This window comes from Macaca mulatta, chromosome 1 (genome assembly GCF_049350105.2).
Source record: "Macaca mulatta isolate MMU2019108-1 chromosome 1, T2T-MMU8v2.0, whole genome shotgun sequence".
NCBI classification, from domain to species: Eukaryota; Metazoa; Chordata; class Mammalia; order Primates; family Cercopithecidae; genus Macaca; species Macaca mulatta.
Window position 1 is genome coordinate 227,441,267 of NC_133406.1, and position 13,283 is coordinate 227,454,549.

The window sequence follows — 13,283 nt, forward strand, 5'->3', positions numbered from 1 at the left end:
CGGGCCGCGCCGGCGCCCGGAACCCTCTGCTGGAGGGAGGACCGCACCCGCGGCGCGGGGCGAGGGGCGCGGAAGGCCAGGTGACGAGCAGCGGAGCCCGGGTGCTGTCACAGCTTCCTCTTTAAAGCCTCACGACGGCCCACGCACGAGAAAAAATAAAACATGGGACCATTTTAAAAGCTCACGAAATCTAAGTCGAGGAGAAATATAAAGCATAACTGAAAAGCGTGCGGCGTGGAAAGCGGAGTGCTGAAAGATAACGACCAGCGCGCATTCCAGACCAAGAGCAACTTTAACAGGACAGCGAGGAGGAACCACGCGCAAGCACTTACAAATGCGCCGCGGTTTCTATCCCAGAGCCGCCAACGGGAGGCCGCCCGGGGCCACCAACCTGCTCGGGTCCAGGGAGGTCAGTGCCTCGCCCTTCGGACCGGACATCAAACTTCCACATTTTAACTTTTAAATACAGCAGGAAGTATTTCCCATGTATTGTGCTCCTAAACCATCACATTCTTAAGCCACGTATGGCTGGAAGCAGTGAGGGCCACCATCAAATTGATTCCACCCAGAACAAGATCCCGAAGATCCACTGAGTGCAAAGTTCACACCCCTAGAATTTGGGGAAACAGCTTATTGGTTTCTCTCACAGCGATTGATCTGTGAGAAAAGTTTCAAGGCTATCAATACAAGTAAAATTCTATCTAAAATCCACTGAATACAATGAGAATCCATGAGTCCAGCCTGATGTGAATGAATGCAGGAATGACCAAGTAAATAAAAAGGAAAGCTCTTCCTTAAAGGAGATCCCAACTGATCAGTAAAAAAGAAATGTTGGAATTAGAAAATCGTCATTTGGCAATCATCACAGTAATGATTAATTCGGGCAAGAATCATAAATGGATGCTAAAAGCAGGTAAAAGTTTGAGGAGTAACAAAATACATAGCCTCAGAATATCTCCCCATAAAATATTTATTACAAAAGAAAAAAACAACACTTTTGTAATAAGACATATCAACATCATATGTCTCCTGATATAATGCACAGAAAACAGAGCATCACTTCTGGTAGATTTCTGCCCAAAATGCATACATCGAATCTAATCATGATGAAACATAAGAGAAGCTCAAACTTTGGGACATTCTACAAAATAACCAACCAGTTCTCAAAACTGAAAGGCTGTAAAAAAACAAAGACTAAGGTACCAGCCAAACACATGAGACATGACAATCCAATGTGAAAACGTTTTCTTTTCCTACAAAGAGATGACTGGAACAATTGACAGAATTTGAGTCAGGTGTACATATTACCTAATAAAACAATGTGTTGCTGTTAGCTTCCTGATTTGGATCTTTGCACAATGGTTATCTAAGAGAGTGCTCCTGCTTTTTGTTTTTTTCTTTTTTTTTTTTTTTTTTTTGCAGGGAGGGAAATTCCACCTACAGTTTAGAAACAAAATAGTTCCTCACTTCAACATACCTTCTAGTCTAGATAAAGCCCCTAAAAGTAAATATTACTTGGTTTAATTCACTGCAGAACTTGTTTCTATAGTCCAAATTTTAAAATATTCTAAATTATTTAAAAGAAAAGGCAGCTGCTGTTTCCTTGGCTCTCCCCCACCCCTAAGAAGGCTAAAATCTGCCTTTTTCTTACTTTTGAACCAATACATGATTTCCCTTCTTGAATCAGTTAAATCTAACCAAAAAACTTACTTTAATATATAAGATATTAATGAGTTAAAACAGCCATCACAAACACCTTTTGGCATTCTGATGAGCTAATCTGTTGAAACAGCAGGCTTATGTTAAAGTAAACTGTTTCTAGATTATATAAATTCCAAATGTACAGTTTCTCTATTTTTTGTTATAAGTCACATATTTAAGAAATGGTGCTGGTCAACTAATACTTGAAATGACTAGAGTTCTCAGAAATATGTAAAGTCTTAAAACCAATGCAAAAAAGAATATGGGAAGGAGTGAAAACAAACGCACTCCCCATTAATTCCCCACTGAAATGACATAACCAGAGAACTGGCTAGAAGATACCACCGGACATTTTCAAGATACCTCTAAGAATAAGAACTTAAGTTTCCCTGTTCACTCCACTGCAGTTGTCAGTGAAGTGATAACTGAACTAGCAACTTGGTGAGGGCGCTCATAAACTCTACTTGGGAGGGCACTCATGTCCTAAGATATTCTTGTTGCTGCAAAACACACAAAGTAAAAACACACCAGAATCTGTATCACAAATCAAATATAAAATTTCTAGCACTGGTGAAGTGTTAGATCAAGAGGAACATATTTGTTAGCTGCTAAATAGCCTTCAAAATTATTAGCGGGCATAGTAGCTCATGGCTGCAATTCCAGAACTTTGGGAGGCCACGGTGGGCAAACTGCTTGAGCACAGGAGTTTGAGACCAGCCTGGGCAACATGGCGAAACTCTGTCTCTACTAAAAATACAAAAACTAGCCAGGCATGGTGGTGTGTGCCTGCAGTCACAGCGATTCGGGAGGCTGAAGTGGGAGATCACTTGAGCTTGGGAGGCGGAGGCTGCGTAAGCCAAGATTGTGTCACTGCACTCCAGCCTAGGAGACAGAGCGAGACCCTATCTTAAAAATAAATAAATAAATAAATAAATAAATAAATAAATAAATAAATAAAAATAAACTAGTAGTAGAAAACAAAACACCACAAAAATTATTAGTAACTTGAAATGGTTATATTACGGAGCTATATATGCTTCGCAACTTTATATTAAAACAGCTACACCAATAGACCCTATGAAGAGGAAAACAATAATTTTTTTTTAAACCAAGGCTTGTTTTCTTCCATACTATATTGTGTTTTTTTCTTCTTCTGTACAGGTTAGCATTTTTAAGTCAAATTCAGAAGAAAAGAAAAATTAATCCCTTCAACAATGGAAATATAAATCCACATTAAAAAAATAAAGTCAAAAGACCAAACAACCTCTTTTTAAATATATTTTGATATTAAAGAAAAAATTAACAACAACAAAGATTTTAAACTCTTCCCACTTTCTCTTTGGGTTCAGACAGGTATAAAACCAAGAATCTGCTCTATATTCTCTTGTTTAAACATCAGCATATATAAATAAACTTGAAAGTTTACCAAACAAATTGGGAAGAAGCAAGGGTTCTAATATTCCTTATACTGGATAAGGAATAATAGAAAAATGTGTCAGAAATATTAGAAAATTAGAGAAGTATTCCAGAATCGCTCGAAAACACAAAAGTGCATCCAGTCATACCCACCTACAATCCAGTCCCCAGCTCGGTCTTTTAAAAAGTCATCGGTCAGCTCTCGGCCTCAGCTCTCCAATGGGTGAACAGCACTTAAGCCTAAAACTCACCCATAGCAGGGCGTGGTGGCTCATGCCTGTAATCCCAGCACTTTGGGAGGCCAAGGCGGGCGGATCACCTGAGGTCGGGAGTTCGAGACCAGCCTGACCAACATGGAGAAATCCTGTCTCTACTAAAAAAATACAAAATTAGCCGGGCATGGTGGTGCACGCCTGTAATCCCAGCTACTTGGGAGGCTGAGGCAGGAGAATCGCTTGAGCTGAGGAAGCAGAGGTTGCTGGGAGCTGAGATCGTGCCATTGCACTCCAGCCTGGGCAACAAGAATGAAACTCCGTCTCAAAAAAAAAAAAAAAAAAAAAACCTCACACATCCCTGTGGACCTCACCAGCCTCATCTCCTAAGATTCCTCTCCTCCTCCCTCCAGCCACATGGGCTTTTGTTCTATTCCTTTAAAATAAAAAACAAAAGCGGTGGCTCACGCCTGTAGTCCCAGCACTTTGGGAGGCCAAGGTGGGCAGATCACGAGGTCAGGAGTTGGAGACCAGCCTGACCAATATGGTGAAACTCCGTCTCTACTGAAAATACAAAAATTAGCTGGGTGTGGTGGCGCACGCCCGTAGTCCCACCTACTCAGGAGGCTGGGGCAGAAGAATCGCTTGAACCCAGGAGGCGGAGGTTGCAATGAGCTGAGATTGCGCCATTGCACTCCAGCCTGGGCGATAGCATGACTACATCTCAAAAAAAAAAAAAAAACCATTAGCTTATACTTACTCCAAAGCCTTTGCTCCTACCACTCCTCTTCCTGGATTGCTCTTCCAGCAGACCTTTGCGTAGCCAGATCCTTCCTATCCAAGGAGTGGGGTTCAAACGTCTTTCCTCAGGAAGGCCTTCCCTGACTCACTGGAGACAAAGCAGCCCTCTCCTACCTAGCTAGTCTCTTATTACATTTTACTGTCTTAACACACTAATCGCTACCGGAAATTACTTTCTTATTTACTTACTATCTGCCTCTTCCCCTGTAACACGGAACATCCACCAGACCAGAAACCTTGTCTGTCCTGTTCACTACCATAGGAGAGAACTCGGTACACAGCAGACTCTCAATAAATATTCACCAAACTAACGAACAGAGGAATGAATAGATAGCAGACTTAACAGCTAACTTTCAGGAATTTTAAATCGTTTGTAATCATATTACAAACAAAACCAGTGCTGAGATTTCCCAATTATCTGGGTGTAATAATAAGCTGAGAAGATACAGAGCCCACAGAGCATCACATGTAATTTCTTTAGAAAACCTAACCCACGGAACACTTAATCTAGAAGAATAGAGTTAAGATAATCACTAGTAAAAAATCTGAGAGGCTTTGTACATACTTGAGCAAATATCAAAGATCAAGACTGGGGGAGGTCTTCAAAAATCAGAACTATGTTATTTCGGACAAAGGTAAAAATAATAGTACTAGTATAGCTAGTTAACACTTGAGGACTTACACTGAACTAAGAACTGTTCACAGAACCTTTTATATATATAGGCTTGTTTAACCTTCACAACAAACTATGAAGCAGTTTTATTATTACCTCCATTTTATGGATGAGAAAACTAAGACACAGAGAGATCCTTCGCATGGTCACATATCTAGAAGCCAAAATTTGCTCACAAGACAGTCTGCTCCAGAGTCCCCACTCCTGACCGTGACACCATACCACCTTGTGAAAAATAACAGCAATCATTTATTAGCACTTACTAGGTGCTGGAGCTCTATCTGTATTCACCCATGCAATCATCACAACAACCCTATGAGGTCAATACCGTAATTACCGGTATCTTACAATGAGGGAATTGAGGAACAAAGAGGGACTTAGCTAAGGTTACAAAGCTAGTCAGGTCACACCTGCTTGCCTTGGGTCACAGCAAGTCAAGATCTAAAACAGGTAGTCTGGCCTCAGAGTTCACTCTCCCAACCACTATTCTATCTTGCTTCTCAGTGTTTCTGTGAATTTGCATCAGAGATGAACACATTTTAACTTGAAGTATAATGAAGGAATTGCAGTGTCCTAATATCTACATGAGCTTGCATGCCTTCAAAACTTCCTTCCTGCCGGGTACGGTGGCTCAAGGCTGTAATCCCAGCACTTTGGGAGGCCGAGGCGGATGGATCACGAGGTCAGGAGATTGAGACCATCCTGGTAACATGGTGAAACCCCATCTCTACTAAAAATACAAAAAATTAGCCGGGCGTGGTGGCGGGCGCCTGTAGTCCCAGCTACTTGGGAGGCTGAGGCAGGGGAATGGCTTGAACCCAGGAGATAGAGCTTGTAGTGAGCCAAGATCATGCCACTGCACTCCAGCCTGGGTGACACAGCGACACTCGTGTCAAAAAAAAAAAAAAAAATCTTCCTTCCTATGACCTTGTTGTCTCATATTCATCCCCTAGTGAGTATTTCATCTCCACTAAGATTCTACCTCACTGATTCAACCATATGTATTTCTCACTTTAAATACTTTTGAGAAACAGAATGCATTCTTGAATCCAACTTCAAACTCCAATATAAGAAAATTGTAGAGTAATACCTACTAGAAAAGCATGCTACTACGATCTAGCAGAATAAAAATTGAAAACAGGTTTTTAAAGTCCTAAATAAGAAAGTGCAACAAAAAATCTGCAGGGATTGGACACAAGGACCTGGGTATAAACGTGGTAAAAGTCAGTCTAGTTGGCTAACAATGTCAGGAAAGATGCAGCAAAATTAAACAGCTACAGGTTAACTAAACTTCCAGAAGGCCTATTGCCACTCCACTAACAAAACACAGCACACTGCAAAGCTGGCCACAATTTGAAATATGTGCTCATCAAAAGTGTTCAATTCCATGGAGATCATTTTTCTCGTAGACTATTCTCCAACATATGACATTTTTAATGGAAGTGAATAAAGAGAAATTTGCCTTATAGCAATTTTGCCTATCTAATGCAAAAAGCAACAACCATCCATCTTAACAGGCTTGAAATTTTGCCTTAGAATATCTCCATGTATAATGTGAGGATCTGTCTTTTTTTTTTCTTTTTTGAGACGGAGTCTTGCTCTGTCGCCCAGGCTAGATTGCAATGGCATGATCTCGGCTCACTGCAACCTCTGCCTCCCGGGTTCACGCCCTTCTCCTGCCTCAGCCTCCCGAGAAGCTGGGACTACAGGCGCCCGCCACCATGCCTGGCTTATTTTTTGTTTTTAGTAGAGATGGGGTTTCACCGTATTAGCCAGGATGGTCTTGATCTCCTGACCTGATAATCTGCCCACCTGGGCCTCCCAAAAGTGCTGGGATTACAGGCGTGAGCCACCAAGTCTGGCCGGATTTGTCTTCTTAAAGAATGTGACCCATGAAAATGAGGGAGACATGGCCTTTGCTCCACGAAGAAACGCAGCAACACTCCACGTTTCCTCACATTCATGTCCCTGAATGTGCTCCATAACCTCATTACCAATCCTAAAACATGACTTTCTTCTTTTCAACAATTAATATCTCCAAGGAAAAATCTGGCAGAAGGAAGAAACATGTTCTGTTCAATTTCTATTCTCAGTAAAATTTAGGGAAAAGAAAAGCTAATCCAAGGCTGCATTAATATCAAAGACTAACAATGTATATTCAGTTAACACAGACCCACCATACCTACTGATAGTTTCTTACAGTTGGATAAATCTGCCAGACAGTTCCCAATGCCTCTGTGTCATCGGAGGAGGGAAGCAGCTGCCACATGCTTAACTCATCAGTATCTTTAAAGATGCACTGTGTAATTACTTAACACGATCTTCATGCTTTAGCTCCCTGACACACACGGCAACCATATATTAAAACACAGAATCTTGAGAGTGTGGATGAAGTACTTCCAAATATAATCCTTTCCAGGTCTGCAAAATCATTGTCAGTCACAACTAAGGACAGCATTAGAAAAACATAAGCAGGCCCAGGCATTGTGGCTTGTCCCGGTAATCCCAGCACTTTGGGAGGCTAAGGCAGGTAGATCGCTGAGCCCAGCAGTTTGAGACCAGCCTGGATAACATAGCAAAGCTCTGTCTTTACAAAAAATTCAAAACTTAGTCCTGGCTACTCAGGAGGTTGAAGTCCGAGGATCACCCAAGCCTGGGGAGGCTTAGGCTGCAGTGAGCTGTGATGGAGCCCCTACACTCCAGCCTGGGCAACAGAATGAGACCGTCTCAAAAAAAAAAAAAAGGAAAACATAAGCAGTGTAACTAACAGTAAATTAATTCTAACACTGTTACCTTTAAAGTTTTATAGTAAATGGCTCTGTTGATTTCCAGTGGGAATAAATTTTGCTCTTCTCCTGAGCAAGCCCAATTCACATATCGCAGCCAGTTTCCCTTCTCTGGATCAGTGGCATCAATGCACATCCATCCCAAATTTGGGTAATATACCTTGAAAATGGAGAAAAATAAAAAACTTTTGTTAAAATAGGAGTATCTTTAAAATGTTTCCATTTTTAACTTTTAAGGATAATTCTTTTTCATTATATGCAAGTACTCTATATAAAGCATTTCATAAAAACAAAACAAGCGACAGAGAAAAGACAAATTCAAGGTGAAAACTGGAATTCAAAAGTGTAATTCTCACTATTTTTCTACTTAGGCTTGTTTCCACCCGCCCCACCACCCCCGCACACACACACACACACACTCTTAAAGAGCTACAGTTAACATGCTTGATATCTCCAAATGCTTTACAAATATGTACACAGAGACAAATGACAACTATGCTCCGTTAAGTGTGACTCAGAAAGGAAAACAGCTTGCAGTGGTGTTCAGCAGCACAAAGATCCCAAGCTTTCTGGGTTGCTCCGCTAATCGAGTATGGCACCTGGCCCTGCCACGCTATACAATTCAGCAGGTCCCTTTCTGGCAGGGTTCACAGGGACTTCAGGAGTGAACAAGCATTGTGAACCAGGCACATGGGTGACAGGATATGATGCTTCTGCAAACTCAGCTGACCCTTAAAATAGACTCCATCCAAAGCATCTGCAAGGATGAAGGGGCAATGGAACAGACTCTGGGAAATATCAGTGGCCTTCAAAAAGAAAAGGACCAAAACTTTAACCCCTTTCAGGAGTCAAATCAAATCTCCTCTTGCAAGAAGCCTTCCCTTCTCACCCACACCAATTCCTCCCACAGAGGCTTCCAGCACTTATTTATCATCCTTCATTTTAAAAGAACATCTATTTGGCAACTATTTTTAACTTTAATTTTGTGTATACATGCATATATATATATATATACACACATTTTCCCAAAACCAGTCTACAAAACACTTGAGTAGGCACTGAAACAGAACTGCAGAATCAACTGGCTGACAGACGTGCTGGGCAAAAGAAATGAGTCTTTTACTTTATTTTTAGGAAGAAAGGATATAATCTAGATGTTTCCATTTTTTCCTCATTATTCCCATCATTCATGCCTTCATCCCTCCCTTCCCCACATTAATTACCTTTCTTCACTGCACCTTTCCTTCTGGAACAAAGCTTCTACTCTGCCCACTGATAGTGAGGATGCTGCTCTTCTGGGCATGCCTGGGTGTCTAGGCCTGTGATTGCCAAGCGGCAGCATCCACCTTACTGGGCCCTACCACCGCCTTCTTCCTCTGGAAAGTCAAACATCAGGCATAATGCTACATGCCTGACATATTATCTCATTTAATCCTATGTAGCAGGCTTATTAGCTCTCCTTTCAACATGTGAAAATTGAGGCTCAAAAGTTAAATAACTTTCCCAAAGTCACCTGTTTAACTGTCATAAAGAAGGGCTTCAACTCAGATCTGCTTGTCTTCTATTTATCACTGCCTTCCTTGACCATCCTGGTTAACTGAACTACCAACATCTAATGAGCATCTACTGTGTAACAGGTACCATGCTACAAGGTGCATTGTAGTTACTTTAATCACCATAGGCACCAAGGAGAGTATCTGTACACAGTAACTTACACAGACATTATTCCCCCATCTGCAATATCAGCTGCCCCTGGGCTCAGGGATAGTAAGTTTCACTTTAATTTATTGCAGTGATGACAGAGTCCCACTCACTCCCCACCGGAATACTGGCACAGCTACCAAGACTGATGAGACTGCAGAGACAAACACAGACAGAGTTGCCAAGAAAACCACACAGTTCACAAGGTAGCTGGAGTCTATCTACCTGCCTCAGGATAAAAATACAGGTTGTGCCAGAACTTCCTGGCTCTCAGGTCAATACAGCCATATGCAAAAAGCAAAGTGTTACAGTTGAGTAAATTTTTTATTCATACGTAACTCATTTTGTTTCAGAGGAGACTAAGGCATCTTCTAAGTCATACTGACTGATGTACAAAAAGGGAATAGTTGTTTTTGTAGAAAAAGATGACACTTCAATTTTTAGAAATAGGCCAAGAAGTAATTCACAAACGAATACACGTAGCCAAAACCTCGTAATAGTAAACTCAGTTAATAAAAAATAACTTGAAAGTTAAAACAGTTTTAACCTTTTAAATGGGCACACACAAAAAATTTTTCTTAAAGATAGGAAAGGGTGTGGAAAAAAACAGATATTCCCCCAAACACTGCTGATCAGAAAACAGATTGATTTTGGAAAGAATTTAGCAGTACCTGACCAAAAAAAAAAAAAAAAAAAAAAATCTTTAAAATATACACACACTAACCAGCACATACACTTGTAGGAATTCATTCTAATGAGATCATTGGACAACTGTACCCAGATGTATATACAAAAATGTTCACAGCAGTGTGGTTTACTGTAAATTGCTTCTAATTCATGGCTAAATGGAAAACAATATGGAATTAACTCAGTAAATTATGGTCCATCCATATAGCTGAAACCTAAGACACTAAAAAGTACTGTGGTACAAATGATTAATTAGATTATATGGCAAGATTTATTTCCTATTAGATATACCGATATACTTGAAAACTTTTTCCAATAAACATGCATTATTTCTGTAATTAGAAGAGAGCAAAGATAACCAGATGTTGTGGAAATACACAGCATAAAGGCATTCACAATACATTTGATTGAATAAAGCATTTATAGGCCAGGCATGATGGCTCATGCCTTTAATCCCAGCACTTTGGGAGGCCGAGACAGGTGGATTATGAGGTCAGGAGATCAAGACCATCCTGGCTAACACGGCGAAACCCCGTCTCTACTAAAAATACAAAAAAATTAGCCAGGTGTGGTGGCAGGCACCTGTAGTCCCAGCTACTTGGGAGACTGAGGCAGGAGAATGGCGTGAACCCGGGGGGTGGAGCTTGCAGTGAACCGAGATCGCGCCACTGCACTCCACCCTGGGCGACAGAGTGAAACTCTGTCTCAAAAAATAAATAAATAAAAAATAAATAAAAAAGCATTTATAAAAAGTATTTTTAAAGTATGTCATTTTTGTTTTAAGTATATGAACACATGAATATGAAAAGAAAAATAATCTGAAACTAAATACATTAAAATGTCAGCAATGGTTTTCTCTGAGAAGGGGGATAATCCGTAATTTTTATTTTCTTTAATTTTCTATCTTTCCCCCACTGATTTGGTATATTCTACATGGTAAAAATGGGAGGAAGGTGGGAAAAGCAAGTTAGTCTTCTGAATGAAAACCTAAGTTTGAATGAAGGTAGCCAAAGGTCTGAATGGTCTGCTGAATGCTAAGCTAAAATCTTCCTCATCTTCCTCTTCCTCCACAGATATTTCTAAAAATCTTATAGCTTTCACATTTTTATTGAGAGTTCAACTTATGTTTAAGAAACTGAGATTAAAATGTGTTTTCATACAATTCCCATCTTACTTGGTCAAACCTTTGTTTCCAATCAAATTAATTTCAGTGATTGACACACCGACCCTATCTCCAAAATGTGACATAATTTTGCTTCCTCTAACTATCAATGAATAACTAATTTCCAGATCTTTATAAGGGCCAACAAATATTCAACTGACTTGATCCCAGAGAAATACTACCTTATAATCAATTATCTTTTTATTGATTTAGTCTATAAAACAGTCCTTTTTAAAAAGGCAAAGGTATCTAATTATGTACCATGAAAAATGAATTTTGACAAGTTAACTAACTTTCAAATTCAAACTCCCTACTTCGAAAGAACGAAGAAAGAGAGGGACCACTGAACCAAGCAGTGGGCTAGATGACTTACATGTTATTTAACTCTTTTAAGAATTTATAAAATAGGCCTGGCGTGATGCCTATAATCGCAGCACTTTGGGAGGCCGAGGCAGGTCGATCACCTGAGGTCAAGAGTTTGAGACCAGCCTGGCCAACATGGTGAAATCCTGTCTCTACTAAAAATACAAAAAATTAGCTGGGCATGGTGACAGGCACCTGTAACCCCAGCTACGCAGGAGGCTGATGCAGGACAATAGCTTGAACCTAGGAGGCGGGGGTTGCAGTGAGCTGAGATCGCCCCATTGCACTACAGCCTGGGCAACAAGAGCAAAAGCTCCGTCTCAAAAAAAAAAAAAAAAAAGAATTTATAAAATAACTATGAAATATCACTAAGCTCCTTTATAAGTAAACAAACTTACGGAAGGTTGGTAACTTCAACAGGACAATTAAGTCACTAAAAATCACAGCCAGGATTCAAACCTGATCCCCTCATTTCTTCCTATGCCAAAATAAAACAGATATGCAGACAGGCAAGGAGTTCTCAGCTTGCCTTTCTATTTTCCCTCTTTCCAGACCCTTCTTTCCATCCCTAACCTCCCACAAGTTGGTCAGGCCCTACCTCCTTTCTGCCTCTACCACCTACCAGAGACTGAGTAGTAATTCTTGTCAAGCAGAATGTAATTTTCAGACCACCCAATTTCCATTCAATTTAATCCAGTTATAAAATAGCTATAAAATAATCTAAATTCAAATTTTAGTACATGTGCCAATTTAAATACACATTCAAAATTAAATATTTTATGCTATATAGAGAAAGGTTTGCAAAGAACAAACCAAATTATTAGTTACCTCAGGGGATAGGAGTGAGGGTTATAACTTATAGCCTTCCTTATCATCTACCTATTACATGTATTAATTCAAATTTATAAATTAAAAAAAAATTCTGATTCAACTATTGCAAACATACCATCATTGGAATCCTCAACTGTTCACCTATAAGCACCTCACTCAATCAAAACTTACAGTAACCAGCTTATTTTGATAGAAACCACTCAGGAATTAGGACAAGGCAATGAAGAAACCTCCTCATACTATAGCAACTCCCATGTTGAGAGAAAATTTATCTTCACTCAAACCAGCTCTCCAAAGTTAGAGTCTACAGCAATAAAACCATTTCTGCTGGCTGTTCTCTGGATTTCCCTTCCACTGCACGTAACCTGGGGCTCTAACACATGGAGACAGAATCTCTCTTGGAGACCTGAGCTCCCATTTCAGTGGGCCTTTGTCCACACCTCCTGAGGCTCCTTTTCACATTTTCATTTTTCTGGGGATCTAGCTTGTTGAATTTCCAATGTTATAATCTACACCCTGCTTTGCACTTCCCCTGTCTGTTCCCAAAAGATAGGCAGGAGGTTCACATTTAACCTCCAACGAGTGCCCGTCGGTAAACCTTGACTCGGAGAACTTTTGGATGTCAGTTCTGGAATCTACACCCTTTCCCATTATTATTCCCATTTTCTTGGTTCAAAATACAGCCCATATCCAGGGGAAAAAGCGATTCTAGGCAATAATTAAGAGATTACTGAATTGGTAATCTTTTTTTATTTCAACTCATATTTGTTAATGAGGAAAATATCTATAGCATCTATTTTAAAAAATCATTGATATGCAATAATTGTACTTACGGAGTACATGTGTTATTCTGATACATGCATAGCATGTGTAATAATCAAATTAGGGTATTTAAGGATATTCATCACCTCAAACATTTAATGGGTACAAACATCCAGGTAGATAGAAGG

The 13,283-nt window shown here is 40.1% G+C and overlaps 1 protein-coding gene across 3 annotated transcripts in view; it reads right to left on the reverse strand.

Moving 5' to 3' along the window:
* The window catches only part of PRDM2 (PR/SET domain 2), a 128,272-nt gene that overhangs the window by 76,659 nt on the left and 38,330 nt on the right, over nucleotides 1-13,283 (reverse strand). For all 3 annotated transcript variants that reach the window (XM_015114972.3, XM_015114644.3, XM_015114702.3), the window contains exon 5: nucleotides 7,597-7,749. In XM_015114972.3, the coding sequence (XP_014970458.2) occupies nucleotides 7,597-7,749 (153 nt within the window). The remainder of the gene's footprint in view (nucleotides 1-7,596; nucleotides 7,750-13,283) is intronic.